This window comes from Heptranchias perlo, chromosome 6, assembly GCF_035084215.1.
Source record: "Heptranchias perlo isolate sHepPer1 chromosome 6, sHepPer1.hap1, whole genome shotgun sequence".
NCBI lineage: Eukaryota > Metazoa > Chordata > Chondrichthyes > Hexanchiformes > Hexanchidae > Heptranchias > Heptranchias perlo.
The window spans coordinates 39,699,420-39,722,338 of NC_090330.1; the positions used below are offsets into that span (position 1 = coordinate 39,699,420).

General features: G+C 45.5%; 1 protein-coding gene across 4 annotated transcripts in view; it reads right to left on the minus strand.

The window, feature by feature from the left end:
- Positions 1–22,919, minus strand: part of dync2h1 (dynein cytoplasmic 2 heavy chain 1) — a 656,363-nt gene that overhangs the window by 186,337 nt on the left and 447,107 nt on the right. For 3 of the 4 annotated variants that reach the window (XM_067986146.1, XM_067986147.1, XM_067986148.1), the window contains exon 79: positions 11,123–11,233. In XM_067986146.1, the coding sequence (XP_067842247.1) occupies positions 11,123–11,233 (111 nt within the window). Of the gene's footprint in view, positions 1–11,122; positions 11,234–22,919 lie in introns of those variants that run through there. The other variant, XM_067986149.1, reaches the window with a different exon arrangement.

The following is a 22,919-nucleotide window of genomic DNA, read 5'->3' on the forward strand; positions in this document are numbered from 1 at the left end:
GGCCCAGGGGAGGGATGATGGCGAAAGGGGACATGCAAGTGAGGATGCCACTCAAAGCACTCCATGTCTCATCCGTTCTCCCCCTCTCAACCAGTACCCGCAATGCTGCCTCCTCTCCAGGTGGCTGAGTCTGCCCCTGCACAGGTGCAGGCAGAGCAGTCTTTGCAGAAGCCCGCATGGGCTGCAAAACCCAGAGGGTGTAGGCGAAAGCATCTAAGCAGTCAGGGCATGAACATGAGCAACCCACCACTACCTCTGCTGCTACCACAGGGGATGAACCATGTAGAAGTAGTAGAGAAAGGCGAAGATTTTATGAGCACAAAGGGTATGCACAAGGGTGTTTGACAGATGGTCATGTTTTTCATTTATATTTGTTTTTTGTTAAACTCACATTAAACTTTAGCATTCCCACCACTAGTGCCACGTCTTGCCCATTCTTGACTGGCTTTTGTGATAGCGCCCTTGATAAGGTTCACCATGAACGGCGACACTTGATGCCACCCAGTGGGTCACTTTACAGTGGGTGAATGTGTAGTTGCAGGACTGTTTTGTGCAGGGAAGGGTTGGGGATGCTGGTGTTGGCGCTGCTCTTTCCAGGTGGTCTGAGGACTGGTCTCTTCACACTTCTGATGTTACGAGAACCGTTCACATATTAGTGACTCCCTGGCCTCATGAGCAGCCAGGTGAGCTGCTGCTCTGCCCATGGGTTCTTGCTCTTCCGCCTCCTCCTCAATGTGGATGGCAGATTTGGGTGGGGCCTCCTCAAGCAGCACCCCTCTCTGTTGTGCCCTGTTGTGCAGGGTACAACACACGACTATAATGTGTCCCACTCTGTCTGCATATTGAAGCTCCCCCAGAACGATCAAGGCACCTAAATCGCATCTTGAGCAGCCCTATATAGCATGCTCAATTGTAGACCTGGTGGCGATGTGGCTGTCGTTATATCGACGCTGTTGCTCGGGTTGAGTGATGGGGCTCTTCAGAGGTGTCATGAGCCACGTGTCCCTGAGGAGCCAGCTCTTAAGGGTGTTTGGTGCGTGTAAGAGGGCCGGGATGTTGGATTCCCTCAGAATGAAGGAATCGTGGCAACTGCCAGGGAATCTGGCGCACACGTAAAGGAATCTTTTGCGGTGGTCACAAACAAGCTAAGCGTTGATGGAGTGATACCCCTTTCTGTTGAAGAATAGTCCTGGCTCGTGTGGAGGTGCTCGTATTGCTATATGGGTGCAATCGATTGCACCCTGTACCCGTGGGAAGCCAGCCACAGAGTGGAATCTCACTGCTCTCTCCATCTGGCTCAGGTGGTCCATAGGAAAGCTGACGTACTGCGAGGCTCTGCGAAACAAGCCGTCAGTGACCTGCCTTATGCACTTGTGTGTAGGCGACTGAGAGACCATGGCGATGTCCCCGGTGACACCCTGCAATGATCCGGAAGTGAAGAAGTTGAGGGCAGTGGTGACTTTAACAGCAATAGGTAACGAGATGCCGCTCGGCCCAGCCGGTAGCGCTCGGCATGAAGGAGGCTGCAGGTGTCTGTGACCATCTGGCGACTCACTCTAAGCCTCCATATGCACTGCTCCTCAGGGAGGTCCAGGAAGCCGAGCCTTGGTCTGTAGACCCTATGGCGAGGGTAGTGCTTCCTGCAACGTCGCTCTCTCTGTCGTTGCCCTCTGTGATCTTGTGCAGGTGCTTGTGGAGCTGCAAGTGGCGGAAGTGCACGTCATGCCTGGCAAGGCTGGTGATGTTGCTCGTCCTCGGATGTAGTGGTGAATGCAGCCATGGCGCCCTCATCCTGATGGTGTCAGTTTGAGGGGGTCCAAAAAGTTGGTAAGTAAATGTGAACAGTAGAATTGTGAGTGGAAAGATGGAATTTTCAGTGAAAACACAAAGATCTCCAGGCCAAAAGTTTGCCTGAAAGAATTGAGTGCCCTGCTACAATAACTCACCTTTTATCCCCATCTGTCAAACAAGCATTTGTCCAACTGGCTGCTGGCTCTAACACGTCTGGTAGAACATGGAGTGTTTCCCACAGTATGGGAAACATGCTGAGGATGTTTGAAAATTGGACCCCTGCCTCAATGTCCACAAAATTAAGTACTTCAAGTACTTCAACTATCCAACTAACTGTCTTAACTGTCATCCCGCCGACTTTAATTGCCATTGGGACTTCCGCATTTGGGAGGCGCGCACGCACCCAGATGCGTCAGTGGGGAACCCGGAAGTCTGCATGTTGGACCCGGGTTCCAAATCCGCTCGGGATTTCCCCGATTTTCGGAGCCCCCCGCCACCAACGCACCCTCACTTGGATTCTAAAATCGAGCCCTTTGTGTCCTCCTCACAGCTGTGTTCTCCTGTACAGCTCCTTTCTACAGTGGGTCCTTGGATGCCTGATCACTATGGTGGGCTTGTATTCCTTCTTTCTCCTCCGGGTTTCTCTTTGCACAGCAAAATTATGGAGAATGCAATCTTTCAATCCTCCTTAGATATGCGGGTAGTGCCAGAGGACTGGAGGATTGCAAATCTTATACCCCTGTTCAAAAAAGGGGGGTGGGATAAACCCGGCAATTACAGGCCAGTCAGCCTAATGTTAGTGGTGGGGAAACTTTTAGAGAGAATAATCTGGCACAAAATTAATTGGCACTTGGAAAAGTGTGGGCTAATAAATGAAAGTCAGCATGGATTTGTTAAAGGCAAGCTGTGTTTGACTAACTTGATTGAGTTTTTTGATGAAGTAACGGAGAGGGTTGATGAGAATATGCAGTTGATGTTGTGTATATGGTCTTTCAAAAGGTGTTTGACAAAGGACCGCATAATAGACTTGTTAGCAAAATGAAAGCCCATGTGATTAACAGGACAGTGGCAGCGTGGATACAAAATTGGCTAAGAGACAGAAAGCAGAGAGTAGTGGTGAACAGTTGTTTTTCAGACTGGAGGGAAGTATACAGTGATGCCCCCCCCCCAGGGGTCGATGTTAGGACCACTGCTCTTTTTGATGTATATTAATGACCTGGACTTAGGTATACAGGGCATAATTTCAAAGTTGCAGATGACATGAAACGTAGAAATGTAGTAAACAATGAGGAGGATGGTAACAGACTTGAGGAGGACATGGACAGATTGATGAAATGGACAGACAGATGGCAGATGAAATTTAACGCAGAGAAGTGTGAAGTGATACATTTTGGTAGGAAGAATGAGGAGAGGTAATATAAACTAGATGGTACAATTTAAAAGGGGGTGCAGGAACAGAGAGATCTGGGGGTGTATGTACACATATCTTTGAAGCTGGCAGGACAAGTTGAGAAGGCTGTTAAAAAAGCACATGGGATCCTGAGCTTTATTAATAGCGCATAGAGTACAAAAGCAAGGAAGTTATGCTGAACCATTATAAAACACTGATTAGGCCTCAGCTGGAGTATTGTGTTCAATTCTGGGCACCACACTTTAAGAAGGATGTCAAGGCCTTAGAGAGGTGGTAGAAGAGTTTTACTAAAATGGTGCCAGGGATGAGGGGCTTCAGTTATGTGGAGAGACTGGAGAAGATGGGGTTGTTCTCCTTAGACCAGAGAAGGTTAAGGGGAGATTTGATAGAGGTGTTCAAAATCATGAACGATTTTGATAGAGTAAATAAGGACCAACTGTTTCCAGTGGCAAAAGGATTAGTAACCAGTGGACACAGATTTAAGGTGATTGGCAAAAGAACCAGAGGCGATATGAGGGAAAAAAATTTACATAGCGAGTTATTGTGATCTGGAATGCACTGCCTGAAATGGTGGTGGAAGCAGATTCAATAGTAACTTTCAAAAGGGAATTAGATAAATACTTGAAGGGAAAAAATTTACAGTGCTATGGAGAAAGAGCAAAAGAGTGGGAATAATTGGATAGCTCTATCAAAGAGCCGGCACAAGCATGATGGGCTGAATAGCCTCCTTCTGTGCTGTATCATTCTATGATTCTATGCAGCACACCACCAAATATGAGACAGCCAGGCTGGACTGGACAATACTGAAGGACTCCCCCAGATCAATTGAAGTACCTGAAGCATGTCTTCAGAATATTAATTACTGGTTCTGTAAGAATTCTGGTGGGACCAAGAGCCTTGTTATATTGGTGCTCATTTGGAGTTTGAAGGAACTGCATGGGGTCACCAGCCACTGCTGCAGAGGGCAGCCCCGATTGCAAATAGCCATCCAGACTCCTGCCATTCAGCAGCAAAGTGTGGTGGCATGGTGGACTGCCTCAATATGAAGAAATCATAGCGTTGTATTATAACATGCTGGTGATCACTAGCCAGGTAAATATTGATCAAGTAAAAACCTTTCCTCTTCAGGAAGTTGGAGGCATTTTGGGAAGATGCATGTAAGGCACTGTGGGTGTAGGCAAAGACACCTTGCACTTGGGAAAATGCTGCCACATTGTAAAATTGGAAATTTATGAACTGGCCAGTTGGGGAAAACTTGTTTAATACAGTAGTTCAAAGCCAAATGGCTGAAACTATAAATGTCTCCTGAGGCAGCCTGAAATGACAATGTGGCTTAAAATTTGAGGCCGACAGCAATTTTCACCAACATTGCCAATGCAGTCCCTCTGTTGGAGGTCCAGGTCTGGGGCAAGCATGTGACACAACTCCTGTTTGCCTCTTGAGTAAACCAAATTCAAAATCCTTGACCTCATTTACAGATCCCTTAATGGTCTTGCCCCATTCACTTCTGCAGCCTCATCCAGCTATATATTCCAGCCTGCACCCCACAGGCCTCTGACTTTGGCCTCTTGTGCACTCATCCTTCCTAATATTCTCCACTTGATGACAGTGCTTTCAGCCATAAGGTCCTACCGTACGGAACTCTCTCCCTAAATCTCTCTGCATTGTTACTTTCCTTTCCGCTGTAGCGCTGAAGAATTGTGCTCCAGAACTAGCTGCGCCTCTAGCCGAGCTGTTCCAGTACAGCTACTACACTGGCATCTACCCGACAATGTGGAAAATTGCCACAGGTATGTCCTGTCCACAAAAAGCAGGACAAATCCAATCCAGCCAATTACCGCCCCATCAGTCTACTCTCAATCATCAGCAAAGTGATGGAAGGTGTGTCGTCAACAGTGCGACCAAACGGCACTTACTCCCAATAACCTGCTCACTGATGAAACATAGAATCATCGAAAATAGGAGCAAGAGTAGGCCATTCGGCCCTTCGGGCCTGCTTCGACAGTCAAAATGATCATGGCTGATTGTCTAACTCAAAACCCTGTTCCTGCTTTTTCCCCATATCCCTTGATCCCTTGAGCATTAAGAAATATATCTATCTCCTTTTTGAATATATCTAATGACTTGGCCTCCACTGCCTTCTGTGGTAGAGAATTCCACAGGTTCACCACCCTCTGAGTGAAGAAATTTCTCCTCATCTCGGTTCTAAATGGCATACCCCGTATCCTGAGATTGTGACCCCTGGTTCTGGACTCCCCAGCCATTGGGAACATCCTCCCTGCATCTAGTCTGTCTAGTCCTGTTAGAATTTTATATGTTTCGATGAGAACACCTCTCATTCTTCTAAACTCTAGTGAATACAGGCCTAGTCGATCCAATCTCTCCTCATATGTCAGGCCTGCCTTCCCAGGAATCAGTCTGCTAAACCTTCGTTGTGCTCCCTCCATGGCAAGATCATCCTTCCTCAGATAAGGAGACCAAAACTGCACACAATACTCCAGATGTGGTTTCACCAAGGCCCTGTATAAGTGCGGTAAAACATCCCTGCCCCTGTACTCAAATCCTCTTGCAATGAAGGCCAACATACCATTCGCCTTCCGAACTGCTTGCTGCACCTGAATGCTCGCTTTCAGCGACTGGTGTACAAGGACACCTAGGTCTCATTGCACCTCCCCTTTTCCCAATCTATTTTTTTTATTCGTTCATGGGATGTGGGCGTCGCTGGCGAGGCCAGCATTTATTGCCCATCCCTAATTGCCCTTGAGAAGGTGGTGGTGAGCCGCCTTCTTGAACCGCTGCAGTCCGTGTGGTGAAGGTTCTCTCACAGTGCTGTTAGGAAGGGAGTTCCAGGATTTTGACCCAGCGACGATGAAAGAACGGCGATAATTTCCAAGTCGCGATGGTGTGTGACTTGGAGGGGAACGTGCAGGTGGTGTTGTTCCCATGTGCCTGCTGCTCTTGTCCTTCTAGGTGGTAGAGGTCGTGGGTTTGGGAGGTGCAGCCGAAGAAACCTTGGCGAACTGCTGCAGTGCATCCTGTGGATGGTACACACTGCAGCCACAGTGCGCCGGTGGTGGATGGGATGCCAATCAAGCGGGCTGCCTTGTCCTGGATGGTGTCGAGCTTCTTGAGTGTTGTTGGAGCTGCACTCATCCAGGCAAGTGGAGAGTATTCCATCACACTCCTGACTTGTGCCTTGTAGATGGTGGAAAGGCTTTGGGGAATCAGGAGGTGAGTCACTCGCCGCAGAATACCCAGCCTCTGACCTGCTCTTGTAGCCACAGTATATATATGGCTGGTCCAGTTAAGTTTCTGGTCAATGGTGACCCCCAGGATGTTGATGGTGGGGGATTTGGCGATGGTAATGCCGTTCAATGTCAAAGGGAGGTGGTTAGACTCTCTCTTGTTGGAGATAGTCATTGCCTGGCAATTGTCTGGCGCGAATGTTACTTGCCACTTATCAGCCCAAGCCTGGATGTTGTCCAGGTCTTGCTGCATGCGGGCTCGGACTGCTTCATTATCTGAGGGGTTGTGAATGGAACTGAACACTGTGCAATCATCAGCGAACATCCCCATTTCTGACCTTATGATGGAGGGAAGTTCATTGATGAAGCACCTGAAGATGGTTGGGCCTAGGACACTGCCTTGAGGAACTCCTGCAGCATTGTCCTGGGGCTGAGATGATTGGCCACCAATAACCACTACCATCTTCCTTTGTGCTAGGTATGACTCCAGCCACTGGAGAGTTTTCCCCCTGATTCCCATGGACTTCAATTTGACTTGGGCTCCTTGGTGCCACACTCGGTCAAATGCTGCCTTGATGTCAAGGGCAGTCACTCTCTCAACACCTCTGGAATTCAGCTCTTTTGTCCATGTTTGGACCAAGGCTGTAATGAGGTCTGGAGCTGAGTGGTCCTGGCGGAACCCAAACTGAGCATCGGTGAGCAGGTTATTGGCGAGTAAGTGCCGTTTGATAGCACTGTCGACGACACCTTCAATCACTTTGCTGATGAATGAGAGTAGACTGATAGGGAGGTAATTGGCCGGATTGGATTTGTCTTGCTTTTTGTGGACTAAAAAGCACCTATCACCATTCAGATAATAATCTGCCTTTCTGTTTTTACAACCAAAGTGGATAACCTCACATTTATCCACGTTATACTGCATCTGCCATGCATCCCACTCACCCAACTTGTTTAAATCACATTGGAGCCTCTTTGCATCCTCCTCACAGCTCACATTCCACCCCAGTTTTGTGTCATCTGCAAACTTGGAAATGTTACATTTAGTCCCCTCATCCAAATCATTGATATATATTGTGAATAGCTGGGGCCCAAGCACTGATCCCTGCGGTACCCCACTCGTGACTGCCTGCCACCCGGAAAAAGACCCGTTTATTCATACTCTCTGTTTCCTGTCTATCAACAATTCTCAATTCATGCTAGTATATTCCCCCCAATCCCAGGTGCTTTAATTTTGCACACTAACCTCTTGTGTGGGACCTTATCAAAAGCCTTCTGAAAATCCAAATACACCACATCCACTGGTTCTCCCCTATCTATTCTACTAATTACATCCTCAAAAAAACTCCAGTAGATTTGTTAAGCATGACTTCCCTTTCATAAACCCATGCTGACTTTGTCCAATCCCGTTAATGCCCTCCAAGTGTTCTGTTATCACATCCTTTATAATAGACTCTAGCATTTTCCCCACTACTGATGTTAGGCTAACTGGTCCGTAATTCCCTGTTTTTTTTTATCTCCCTCCTTTTTTAAAATAGTGGGGTTACATTTGCCACCCTCCAATCTGTAGGAACTGTTCCAGAGTCTATAGAATTTTGGAAGATGATCACCAAGCATCCACTATTTCCAGGGCCACTTCCTTTAGTACTCTGGGATGTAGATTATCAGGCCCTGGGCATTTGTCAGCCTTTAGGCCCATTAATTTCCCTAGCACTATTTTCTTACGAATAGTGGTTTCCTTCAGTTCCTCCCTCTCACTTGACCCTTGGTTCTCTAACATTTCAATCAGTTTTTATGTTCCCTGCTAGTTTACTCTCATTCTCTATTTTTCCCCTCTTAATCAATCTCTTTGTCCTCCATTGCTGAATTCTGAACTGCTCCCAATCCTCAGGCTTGCTGCTTTTTCTGACTAGTGGACACCAGTGAAACTAGTGAATGGTTCAGTATAGTTTATTATTAAAAGTCATTTTCAGTGATTTTAATTCAGGTTACTCACAGGTGGAAGCCTGGACACACTTATTAAAAATGCTTATTTTTGTTAATAAACACATTTTCAGCTGTATTAATAAAACTGCACTAGGTCACCATTCTTAAATACATCAAGGAATACTTTTTAATGGAAAGAAAAAAAAATTATTACGCTGCCCAATTGCACTGGTTCATTGAAGATCTTATGTTTGTGATTATGCAAATACATTTTATTGGAAACTTGAACTATAACCTAACCAGCGCAATTTTGAGCTCATTTTGGGCGCAATTTCCCGATTGCGCCCAAAATTGAAAACCTACCCCATTAATTTTAATTATGCTGCAGGAGGTAATCACAGCCCAAGGATTGTGTAATCAACGTTTATATATATATATATTGATTGAACAGCACCCAGTTTCAATGAGGAAACAATATCAAATGACTTAATTATATCACCATTAGTAAAGATGGAGTAAGCAGGTTATAGGTTTTTCATATAACAGGAGATATTTCTGGGAGAACCAGTTTAGTCCTCTAGCTACGAATATTTTCAATGAGCATGTAAGAAACATCTATCAAGCCACACTAACAAAATGCAGCAAAGCGCATTAAGAGACATGCCATGAATATGATACACTTCTAGTAACAGTGCTGCTGACCGATGAGGATGCTTTAGGGAATTTTTTTGATATCAAAGTCATCTATTTCTAAACTTTGTTCCATTAAGAAAAATCATATAGCATAAACAGTGTTTCCTTTGATTTTTTTTTAGATTACCTGGCAACAACAGTCTCCAGGCACAGATTAAATAATTTATTCAGCTTCATACCTCAGAAGTTTTAAATGCTATGACTTAATCCAAACTTTAAGGAGTTGAAATTCAAGTATTTACTAATTTTAGCAAAAAAGTAAATGTGAGTATTTCACTACTTTTTACCTGTTTACTTTGTTTGTTAAATTAACAAAGACAGGAATTTGAGCCTCTATGCTTTCAGCGCATTTTGGATTCTAGTAGGTTTCCATTGTTTATGCAACTATCGCATATTTAATATTCGATAAACAATAATGTAAGGAAACATATCTAAATTTAGGTGTGACTACTCCTTTAGCGAATGTAGAGATGCAGTATTAAAAAGCTCGTGTGAATCCAAATGCAGAAAACTTTAATTTATTTTCCTAAGTTTGTCACCCTCAACCCATCTGTCCTTGCAAACTACCGCTCAATCTCCAACCTCCCTTTCTCGCCAAAATCCTTGAACATGTTGCTGTCTCCCAGACCTGTGCCCAACTCTTCCACAACTTTCTGTTTGATCACATTTCAAGCCCACCAATAGCACAGAAACTTTATTTCTCTCTCCACAGATGCTGCCTGACCTGCTGAGTGTTTCCAGCATTTTCCGTTTTTAGCATAGGAACAAACCTGGCCAAAGTCACCAATGACAATCTCTATGACTGGTGCATTATTCCTCCTTATCCCCTTTGACATGATTGACAGCATCATCCTCATCCAATGCCTCTCGTCCACTGTCAAGCTTGGTGGGACTGCCCTTGCTTGATTCAACTCCTACCTATCCAATCATAGTCAGAGCATCTTTACCAATGGCATCTCTTCCCACTCCCACTGTCACTTCGGGAGTTCCCCCAAGGATTCTCCCTCATCCACATGTTACCCCTTGGTGACATCATCTACAGACATGGGGTCAGCTTCCACATATATGCTGATGATACCCAGCTCTACGTCTCCACAACCTCTCTTGAGCCCCTTGGCCACAGTCTCAGGCTAAACCAGACTGTTTACAACCTCAATGTTCTATTCAATCCCAAGCTGGGTTTCTGACCCCATATTTTCTCCATCACAAAGACTGTCTACATCCACCTTCATAACACCACCTGCTTCCTCACCTACCTCAGCCCACCTGCTTCTGAAACTCTCATCCATATCTTTGTCATGTCCAAACTCGACTATTCCAATGCTCTCCTGGCCAGGCTCCCTACTCCACCCTCCCGTAAACTTCAGCTCATCCAAAACTCTGCTGCTTGTATCCTATCCCGCATCGTGCTGCTGACCTACATTGGCTCTTGGTTCCCCAATTCCCCAAATTCTCAACAGCATGTTTAAATCCCTTCATGGCCTTACCCCTCGCTAACTCTGCAACCTCCTCCAGTGCAACCCCCCTCTAACTCTGGCCTCGTGCACGTCCCTCCTCCGATTACAGTGCTTTCAGCTGCCTATGTCCCATATTCACTCCCTAAACTCCTCAACCTCTCTGCCTCTTTTCCTTTAAGATCCTCCTTAACACCCACCTCTTTGACCATGCTTTTGGTCATCCCTCCTAATCTCTCCTTCTTTACAGTGTCTATTTTGTTCCTTATGCCTCTTTGAAGAACCTTAGCATCTATTTCGACATTAAAGGTGCTATATTAATACAAGTTGTTGTTTTTAAGCTATCTCAATCTATTTTCCACTCTCTTTATAAGCCCATGTATAGCAGGATTATTGCCTAACAACGAGAAAGGAACAGGGCACTTGATATTTGCCAATGCAGCCTGTGAGCTGATTATTAGATGTGTGCGAGTGCTCTACGGTGGCACTCTCTTCCACTGAACATAACATTAATCTATTATTTTAATACAGTGTGATTCCTAATAAAAAAAATCAATCAACAATTTTTGTCTTAAAAATTTGACCTTCCTGTAAAACGGACATACCTCATATGTTATTTTCAGACTAGACTGAAGTAATATCGGGGTGAACTTGGGATGGCTTTCAGCTGTAAGCCAAAGACGGAAATTTGTATGTGGCTCAAGTCTATTCAGCTCCTATTGAAAAAGACAAAAGAAAATTAGTTAACTCACTGAAAAACTGTAATCTTTTTTTTTGATTTGGACATCACAATTTTCTTGCTGAACTAACATGCATCAGTATATCCCTCTGTCATATTATAAAGCCAAAACAGATTGCTAAGACTTACACCGTAAAACTTTTGTATCACTCATTTACTTATAATAATAAGTGCCCTTACGAAGATAGAAGGCATCAGATTTGCAACTGCACTCGAGTTTATAAATTTTTAATTTAACTTAAAATGGCAAATTGATAAGAACTGGTAGCTGCATAAAACTGGCAATGACCAGGTACAATTAAACAAACTCACAAATGGCAATTTTTATAATAAACAGCAAATGTGTTTATATAGCAATGTATGTTTTGTCTTTTTATAACTTGAAATTGTATTAAATTTCATATAACTTGAAAACCAATACAGCAACAATTTTGAAGAAATACTATAGGTTCAGGAGGGGGAAACCTAATTTACATGAGGTCAGCAGACACCTGGTTGACTTATGGGTACATCTCCAGCACCTACCAACCCTATGCTGCCAGAAACTCTGGAGCCTGGCCACCATTGCGAGGGTTGGTGGGATGCTTAGGCCCACTTCTGGAGACCCCATATAAAAGCCCCTCTTGGCCCTTTCATAAGGGGAATGAAAGAAATTTTTAAAAAAATTGTTACCCTTTTTCAGGGGTCCAGGCCACTTGCCTACCCTGAACCCCCTGGTGAGGCCAGTTGTGTCTTTCATGAGACCAGTACATTGCACTGTGTGTACTGACTTACACTAGGCTTACACCAGGCCTCTGGCAGACCATGACCAAGGAAATTCCTGGCCCCCGTTCTTCCCCTTGGCATCAATGGCCTTGTATTTGCTAGGGGCAGATTCCACCCCTTACAAGGCCCTGAGGGAATTCTAGGCATAGGCTGGGACTCGGCCTACCCAGCACAATGAGGCAGGAGAATGGGAACATCCGCATTTAATTTATTTATATCGCTATGCTTTGCCTACGCCAACTGGAGACGCAGACTACTCTGTCCCACTCCTAGGAAAGCCACAGACATCCAGGATCAAGTATAGTTTAATGTACACATACTGATTGAGAACTGCACGGACATGTTTTACTAAAATAAAAACCAGTGTGTAAAAACCTTCTAATTTAAGTAAAAGAACTCTGAATTAAGAATTGGTTGCTTGCATAGGTTTCAAAATTTTTATTTTTAGTATTTCAAATTATAAGACAATCATTTGTAGCTATCACAATAAAATAAGGACCTATTTTCTGAAGGGCGTAAAACAGCGCAAGTCCTTAAAACCTTAACTCACTTTATTTTTCTTCGGGGGACTGAAACGGCAATTGATGCTAGCTCAATTGCTAAATTTAAATCTGAGGTAGATAGCTTTTTGGCAACCATAGGTATTAAGGGATATGGGCCAAAGGCAGGTATATGGAGTTAGATCACAGATCAGCCATGATCTTAACAAATGGCAGAGCAGGCTCGAGGGGCTGGATAGCCTACTTCTGTTCCTATATTCCTATGAATGGCCCACTGGGTTAATACAAAGTCCTTTCATTACTGGGGCTCAGGTTTGAATTCAGCCTAGACTGGGGATGAACATAGGAACAGGAGTTGGCCATTTAGCCCCTCAAGCCTATTCCACCATTCAATGAGATCATGGTTGATCTGTGACCTAACTCCATATACCTGCCTTAGCCCCATATCCCTTTATATCTGTGGTTAACAAAAATCTATCAATCTCAGATTTAAAATTAACAACTGAGTTAGCATCAGCTGCCATTTTCAGAAGAGAGTTCCAAACTTCTACCACCCGTAGAACTGTTTCCTAACTTCAGGCCTGCAAGTCCTGGCTCTAATTTTTAGGCTACGTCCCCTAGTCCTAGACTCCCCAACCAGCGGAAATAGTTTGTCTCTATACACCCTATCAGTTCCCCTTAATATCTTGAAATCTTCGATCAAATCACCCCTCAATCTTCTAAATTCCAGGGAACACAACTCTAGTTTGTATAATCTCTCCTCGTAATTTAACCCTTGGAGTCCAGGTATCATTCTAGTAAATCTATGCTGCACTCCCTCCAAGGCCAATATATCTTTCCTAAGGTACAGTGCCCAGAACTGAACACAGAACTCCAGGTGCGGTCTAATGAGGGCTTTGTATAGCTATAGCTTAACTTCTACCCCCTTGTATTCTAGTTCTCTAGATATAAAGGCCAGCATTCCGTTAGCCTTTTTGATTATTTTCTGTACCTGTCCATGACATTTTAATGATCTATGTACATAGATCCCTAAGTCTCTTTGGACATCCACTGTTTTGAGGTTTTCCCCATTTAGAAAGTGCTCTGATCTATCCTTTTTAGGTCAAAGTGGATGACCTCACACTTGCCTACATTAAAATCTATTTGCCACAGTTTTGCCCATTCTCTTAATCTATTAATATCTCTCTGTAATTTTATGCTTCCATCTACACTGCTTACAATGCGGCTACCTTTCTATCATCGGCAAACTTGGATATGTGACTCACTATCCCATCATCTAAGTCATTAATACATACAGTGACTAGTTGAGGCCCTAACACAAAACCCTGTGGGACATCACTAGTCACATCCTGCCAATTTGAGTACCTGCCCATTATCCCCACTCTCTGCCTCCTGCCACTCAACCAATTTCCTAACCAGGTCAATAATTTGCCCTCAATTTCATGAGCTTCAACTTTAGCTAACAGTCTCTTATGAGGGACTTTATCAAATGCCTTCTCGAAGTTCATATAAACAACATCCATAGACATTCTCTTGTCCTCCACTTTGGTCACCTCTTCAAAAAATTCAATCAAGTTCGTCAGGCATGACCTACCCTTTACAAATCCATGCTGGCTCTCTAATCAGCTGAAAATTTTCAAGGTGTTCAGTCACTCTATCCTTAATTATAGACTCTAATAATTTCCCAATATGTTTTAGGCTAACTGGTCTATAATTCCTTGGTTTCCCTCTCTCACCTTTCTTAAATAGTGGAGTGACATGTGCAATTTTCCAATCTAAAGGAAAGGACCCTATATGTAATGAAAGAAAGGGCCCTATATATAATGGGGTGATTTTCAACTGCTGGCTGCCCATTCTTCACCTGAAGAACAGGCGGACGGCCGTTGAAAATCAGTTGGGGCTCTCGGTCGCCCAATGCCCATATGATGAAGTTTCAGGTGGGCCTTAAAATCATGTTAAAAGTTGACCTGCTTGAGTCTGTGATGCATATCCACTTGAGAAGAATTCCGGTATGAGAACTGCACAAATTTCTTTCACAGCTGCAATGGGTTATCTCCTGCAGCTTCTCGAGGGTACTCCTGTTGTGTCTGAATGTCTTCCTCCTCTGTAGTCTCCTTGATGATACCGCTTTGCAAGCTGAAATATTCTACCCCTTTGTTGTCTTTGTGGCAACTACCTGGGTATCAAATATTGACTTGCACAATGTGATTGTGACGGGCTCAAACAAGCTGAATATTCAGGGAGTGGAATAATTTCCTATTCATGTAGGTAATGGCATTATGTAATGGAGCATATAGGGCCACATGGGTGAAATCTATAATCCCTTAGACCTTTACGAAGCCTATGACTCTGTAACATTGTATAGACCTCTCATGCTGATATCAGTTTTCAATGGGGAAGGATACGAACTGTGTGGTTTGAGCAAACCTTGCATCACAGCGTTGATTGGCTTATATTCACAATGTTCCAGGGGCAACTTGAAATAACACTGGCACATAGAGTGCAATCGTGGCTTTTGCAACCACTGACAGTGCCATGCCTGTAATGGGCAGCACATGTCATAACTCCATCACAGTTTCACTGACAAATCAAAGCATCCACAGTAATAAAGCTGCTCCTGACATCTGAGAAACTTTATTAATGTAATTTTGAGCTTTAATCAGCACCACAGTGCATGAGCTGAAAACTTAAAATGACAGCATAAGTTTTGCAAATCATAAAAATGGTGTATTAACTAAAATTGGAGAATACAGACTACCACTGAACTACTTGCAATAATTATCAAATTAACATCCCAGTTATATTTCTAGATTTTTCACATCAGTGACTCCAAACCACCTTACAGGAGTTTCACTCCTACTCTCATTCTACACCCTCCATGCTAACTTAGTATGCTCAGTGCTTGGTTGTAATTGCATAATTTATTTGAAAACTATAAATATTAATGCAATCTGCATTTCATATCGACCCTTTGTAATCCTCTTGGTAACTTTTGTATATCATTAATGAAACTAAACCACATTTTGTAGGCCAATTTGCTCACACAAATAGAACCAAATGACCCATTTACACACTGCTTCACTTTTCTGTGTTTGGTGCTAATTAGCCCATTTATTGGCATAAATCTGAATAGACCTATGAACAAAATATCTGCAGGAAAGCACTAACCTATAATTAGATTTGTGTTACTTATCTCCTTTGTGCAATCAGTAGCGTTTCACAGCCGTGAATCATACTTTGGGAAGAACACAAGTAACAAATATATAACATATATGGGTCTTGGTGTTTTCCAGTGATAAAATGCAGATATTTTTTTTACAAACTTGCAATGATGACTCAAAATTAAATCTTTCCGTGTGAACACATTGAATGTAAACAACAGAGTGAACCTTCAGGTGCCATTGGCATTCGCACTGCTGCACCAAAATAGATCAAAATTGAATAAAATCTATACAGGAAATTAAAACATTGTGAGGGTTAAATTGGAAAACCCCTGAAAATGGGCGTGGGGATTGAGGTCCGCGATTAACCCGTGCCCATTCATTGCACTGCAGGCAGCATGTTAAATTGGTGCTACCAGCTGATTTCCATGATTCCAGCACTACCTGTGCTGTTCACTGGCTGCTCGCATCAGCCAGGAGCCCGATATCGCGAGTGGCTGGCACTACTTAAAAGGGGAGGTGTTTTGCAGCTGGAAGAAGTGGTGGGAGTCATTTGAGAACTGAATCTGATACTTTGAGGAATGGTCCAACATGCACCAAGGTTTTCTGGTGATGTACTGGAGGCCTTGGTGCAAGAGGTGGAGAGAAGGAGAGACATCCTGTATCCTCAGGGAGGCAGGAGGCCCTTGAGACATATGCTCAAGAGGCAGTGGGAGGAAGTAGCAGCAGAGGTCAAGGCCTCGAGCATAGCTCCAAGAACATGGATACAGTGCAGGAAGATGTTTAGTGATCTGACACGAGTTATCAAGTTGAGTGAGTTGAATCTTCAAATGGCATTTCCTATCAACTGGACTACCAGTCTCATCCACTGTTCAATTCACTACACCCCCATCTACCTACCAACAATTTCTAACAATCAGTACTCAATCCTTCAATTGATATGGTTTACCTCACCCTCACACACTTAGCACTGTTGCAAGCACTGCATCCACAACTCACAGCTCACACTCACTGGCAACTATTCAACCATGACAGCCACATCACCCAAACATATTGCAGGACACACATTGACACACTTCCCTCTTTCTTGCAGGAGAAGGTGGCACACAATAGGAGGCAGCAGCAAAAAACTGGTGGAGAACATGCGTGTCTGCACATTTTAACCCCCATGGAGGAGACAGTGCTGGCCATCATGGGAAGAAGCATCGCTGAGGCCATGGCCACTGGCAATGCTGGAGGGATCGCATAACTAATTCTCCTTATCTCTTACCATTGCTCCCTCATCCCACAATTTCTTCTGACTCGCAAGCTGCAGATGCTATAAGCACACACTTCTTACTTTCTCCTCTCCCCTCACCATAACCCAACCCTTGTCCCCTTTTTCATTTCAGACACCCAAGAACTGGAACCTTCCCAGTCAGAGGAGGAAGAGGAAGAAGACAGTGATGATGAAGAGACACCATCACTCAATCTAACACTTGCAGCCACCAGTTCAGAGACTGACACTGTGTGTACTTTAGAGGTTGGGATAGAGGAGGGATCTGCACGTGGTGAGAAATCGAGCACAAGTGCGTAGATGCCAGAGCGGGGGGAACAGATACCACAGGTGCCAGCTCGCCAGAGGGCGAGGTCGCACACTAGTTCTGCTGTAGAGTCGTCAGATGAGGACTTTGATGGCCCAGGCTACAGATGAAGGCTGATGGGCATACACAACCAAATGCTTGGTGCACTGGAAAGCCTGCCAGAAAGCCTGCGCACAATATCAAGGAGCACAGAGGAGTCCAGCTCCAACATAGCACTGGGCTTTGCACAGAGCTTAGAGCTCATCCTTTCCAATATGGAACGGGTGGGCACCTCCATCAGCACACCTGTAGAACCCACTATGATGCAGCATCTGATGACCGATGTCACAACTTCCATTGCAGCACAGACAGCTTCCATCAAAGATCTGACTGCTTCATTGGAAGCTCAGACTGCTGCCATCATGGCTTCCAGGGCATCACTGCAGTTCAGCAATCTGTTCTCCAACAGATCACCAGGAGTGCTGAGGCGCGGCCCTGGGAGGGTGGCAGTGGCCCATGGAAAACGAACCTGCTGTCCTCTCTCAGGATTGTAAACAATTTTACAACACCAAGTTATAGTCCAGCAATTTTATTTTAAATTCACAAGCTTTCGGAGATTTTCTCCTTCCTCAGGCAAATGTTTCAAGATCTCCTTGAAGCCTACGCATTTATACATATTGAACAATAATACATGGTGTTTACAGACTGCCCCTGCAACTGCCCGTTGCCAAGGCAATCACCGTGTTCAGACAGAGAGGTGTTACCTGCAGAACCTCCGAATACACATTCAACAAAAAAACAAACAGGGAAAAAAAACAGAGAAAAAAAAACACAGAGAGAGGCAGAAACATCCGGAAGGCAGAGAGAGCCAGCAAATGACCCATTATATTAAAAACAGATAACATTTGTTCGCTGGTGGGGTAACGTGTAGCGTGACATGAACCCAAGATCCCGGTTGAGGCCGTCCTCATGGGTGCGGAACTTGGCTATCAATTTCTGCTCGACGATTTTGCGTTGTCGTGTGTCTCGAAGGCCGCCTTGGAGTACGCTTACCCGAAGGTCGGTGGATGAATGTCCATGACTGCTGAAGTGTTCCCCGACTGGGAGGGAACCCTCCTGTTTGGCGATTGTTGCGCGGTGTCCGTTCATCCGTTGTCGCAGCGTCTGCATGGTCTCGCCAATGTACCATGCTCTGGGGCATCCTTTCCTGCAACGTATGAGGTAGACAACGTTGGCTGAGTCACAGGAGTATGAACCATGCACCTGGTGGGTGGTGTCATCTCGTGTGATGGTGGTATCTGTGTCGATGATCTGGCATGTCTTGCAGAGGTTACCGTGGCAGGGTTGTGTGGCGTCGTGGACGCTGTTCTCTTGAAAGCTAGGTAGTTTGCTGCGAACGATGGTCTGTTTGAGGTTGGGTGGCTGTTTAAAGGCGAGTAGTGGAGGTGTGGGGATGGCCATAGCGAGGTGTTTGTCCTCATTGATGACATGTTGAAGGCTGCGGAGAACATGGCGTAGTTTCTCCGCTCCGGGGAAGTACTGGACGACAAAGGGTACTCTGTTGGTTGCGTCCCGTGTTAGTCTCCTGAGGAGGTCTATGCGATTTTTTGCTGTGGCCCGTCGGAACTGTCGATCGATGAGTCGAGCGTCATATCCCGTTCTTACTAGGGCGTCTTTCAGCGTCTGTAGGTGTCCATCGCGTTCCTCCTCGTCTGAGCAGACCCTGTGTATTCGCAGGGCCTGTCCATAGGGGATGGCCTCTTTGACGTGGTTAGGGTGGAAGCTGGAAAAGTGGAGCATCGTGAGGTTGTCCGTGGGCTTGCGGTAGACGGACCCTGTTGGTTGTCCGTGGGCAACCAACAGGGTACTCTGTTGGTTGCCCACGGACAACCTCACGATGCTCCACTTTTCCAGCTTCCACCCTAACCACGTCAAAGAGGCCATCCCCTATGGACAGGCCCTGCGAATACACAGGGTCTGCTCAGACGAGGAGGAACGCGATGGACACCTACAGACGCTGAAAGACGCCCTAGTAAGAACGGGATATGACGCTCGACTCATCGATCGACAGTTCCGACGGGCCACAGCAAAAAATCGCATAGACCTCCTCAGGAGACTAACACGGGACGCAACCAACAGAGTACCCTTTGTCGTCCAGTACTTCCCCGGAGCGGAGAAACTACGCCATGTTCTCCGCAGCCTTCAACATGTCATCAATGAGGACAAACACCTCGCTATGGCCATCCCCACACCTCCACTACTCGCCTTTAAACAGCCACCCAACCTCAAACAGACCATCGTTCGCAGCAAACTACCTAGCTTTCAAGAGAACAGCGTCCACGACGCCACACAACCCTGCCACGGTAACCTCTGCAAGACATGCCAGATCATCGACACAGATACCACCATCACACGAGATGACACCACCCACCAGGTGCATGGTTCATACTCCTGTGACTCAGCCAACGTTGTCTACCTCATACGTTGCAGGAAAGGATGCCCCAGAGCATGGTACATTGGCGAGACCATGCAGACGCTGCGACAACGGATGAACGGACACCGCGCAACAATCGCCAAACAGGAGGGTTCCCTCCCAGTCGGGGAACACTTCAGCAGTCATGGACATTCATCCACCGACCTTCGGGTAAGCGTACTCCAAGGCGGCCTTCGAGACACACGACAACGCAAAATCGTCGAGCAGAAATTGATAGCCAAGTTCCGCACCCATGAGGACGGCCTCAACCGGGATCTTGGGTTCATGTCACGCTACACGTTACCCCACCAGCGAACAAATGTTATCTGTTTTTAATATAATGGGTCATTTGCTGGCTCTCTCTGCCTTCCGGATGTTTCTGCCTCTCTCTGTGTTTTTTTTTCTCTGTTTTTTTTCCCTGTTTGTTTTTTTGTTGAATGTGTATTCGGAGGTTCTGCAGGTAACACCTCTCTGTCTGAACACGGTGATTGCCTTGGCAACGGGCAGTTGCAGGGGCAGTCTGTAAACACCATGTATTATTGTTCAATATGTATAAATGCGTAGGCTTCAAGGAGATCTTGAAACATTTGCCTGAGGAAGGAGAAAATCTCCGAAAGCTTGTGAATTTAAAATAAAATTGCTGGACTATAACTTGGTGTTGTAAAATTGTTTACAATTGTCAACCCCAGTCCATCACCGGCATCTCCACATCATGACTCTCTCAGGATGACAGCATTCCTGCTCCCACCCCTGCTACTCCACCTGTGCCCTTGCTGTTGCCTGTCAGCCAGTCAGGCCAGACTGCTGCAGCCCAGGCCGAGATGGTGCAGTCTGAAGCCGAGCCCTCTAGGCCCAGAGCTGCTCGAGGTCATCCTTCAAGGCCATATGCTGTCTTCTCAATTGAAGGTCAGCAGCTTTCCACCTCCCATGCTGCAGCCACTGGGGAAGCACCTCGTAGGAGCACTAGGAATAGAAAAGGCACATGGAAGACAGGTACTAAGGGCGACACAAATCTCAATACCCACTCAGTTGAGTGCTGCAGGGCTCCTCTAGAGCGGCCCAGGCAGTGGAAGCGTTGCTTGAGGACACCAATGGTGTGTTCTATAATGCTCCTTGTGGCAGCATGGCTCTCGTTGCAGGTCTGCTGAGCACATGTCCATGGGTTCCTGACTGGAGTCATGAGTCATGTCATTAGGGGTAACCCTTGTAGCCCAGTAGCCAGCCTTTGACTTGCTGTGCTGGTTCAAATACAGGTGGAACAGAGGACTGTTGTAGAATGAAAGAATCATGATTTCTGCCAGGATAGCAGGCGTTGACCTGCATGATGCGCTGCCTGTGGTCACACACCAGCTGCACACTGTGGGAGTGGAATTTCTTTCTGTTGAATATGGCCGAGTTCGGATGAGGAGCACGCAAGAAAATGTGCGTGCAGTCAACGGCACCCTCGACTATGGGGAAGCATGCAATCCATGCAAAACTTGTGCTCGCTCCTCCTGCTTGTCTCTGGCAAGACGGATTGAGATGAATGTGTTTTTCATTGTATACAGAGCATCAGTGACCTCCCTTGTACAGCAGTGCACTGCAAACTGCGACATGTTGCTTCTACCTCCAGCAGCAGCCTGAAAGGAGCCAGAGGCATAAAATTTAGGAGCCACAGTCACCTTGACAGCCACAGGCAATGCTGTCCTTGCCCTGCTTTGAGGCTGCAGTTGTGGCTGCAGCAGTTGACCGATTTTAGTCACAACCTCTTCTGTGAACTTAAGATGTTTCATGCACTGGTCATCACTGAAGTTGAGGTAAGAGAATTGGTCCCTGAAGACCCTCCGCAGATATGGCCTCCTGCTGAGTGCCTTGCTCCCCCTCCTACTCCCTCTTCTAGCAGCTTGTCCTGCTCCGTGTGGCGTCTCTTCATTCTCCCAGTCATGTTCAATTCCCAGAGGAAGCCCTACCAGGCCACCCATGTCTGGAAGCAACTTCTTTCAGCACAATATTTTAAATGACATAAAAAATACTGCAAGACTAGCCAGACCACACAGAGTACTGAAACTTTATCCAAGTATAAGAAATCTCCAAAGATGCCTCAACTGCACCAGCAACCAGAAGAAATTGTCCAGCAACTAACCTGTAAGTACTTCATGGTCCCTTTAAATAGCACTGGTGGTGGTGGTGAGGGGGGGTCTTTCATGCCACGTTCAGCTGTGTAAGGTTAAGACAGGGCCTTGGCTGGAGTGTGGAGTTCCAAAATAGCAGTGGTGACTTCAAATCAGCATTGCACACTGATCTCACTGCTCTGCATGCTGCTGGCGGTTGTTAGGCGCGCACGCACAAACCCCTTTACCAAAATGGCGTCCTGCGCACTTCCCGTTGGAAGTGGGCGTGCATCTTGGACACCCTTTTGAAGCGTAGCACCTAAAAAACAGGTACTACACAACCCAATTTAACCACCTGTAAGTCACAAGAAATAAAAGACAACCAAGGTGGTTTCTGGACTGGAGCAAATGGCTCAACAGGAAACTTTTGAACCATTCATGTTTTACATTGGCAATCAGCATTTAATTGATGTCTCAGCTTGATCACATTTTGCAACAAAAATCTGTGTATTCCCGACAAATCCAAAGTGGCAAATTGGAAAAAAATAGAAATTATTCAATCATCAGTTTGGTTGGAGGTCGAACTGGAGGCAGTCAGTCAGGTGACAAGAGAAGGCAGAGGTACAGTTTTTTGCTTTTGTTGCCATACATGCCAAACAAGGTCCAGTTTTTACAGACTTGTACAGAAATGGAAATTAGTGCATATTCTTTTAACAATTGGCATTAAAAATTAATTTCTTCAGACTCTGACACAAGTTCAGGGCTGATCCCGACTGGAGGGATGATGGGCCCTGCCCCCGTCTCTACTTATTAGCCTATTAGCCTTCCCATCATTGTATATTTTTTCCTGGTTGGCTATTGGTGCTGTTCACCAGTGTTTCCAGTTCTCTTGCCCATTCATTTTTTGAGGGTCTGGATTGATTGGAGACGTCAAATGGTGAAATTTAAAACTGAGCTCAAAAGAGCTCAGTTGTACTTTGAGCTGCGAGTAAAAATTGTTTTCTGTTTTAAAACAAAATTCCAGTAAATTTTCTCCTCCCCTTCTTCTCCTAAAGGCAATGGGGGATAAATTGGGCCGCGTAACACCCATTTTGTAGGCACTATGCGGGCAC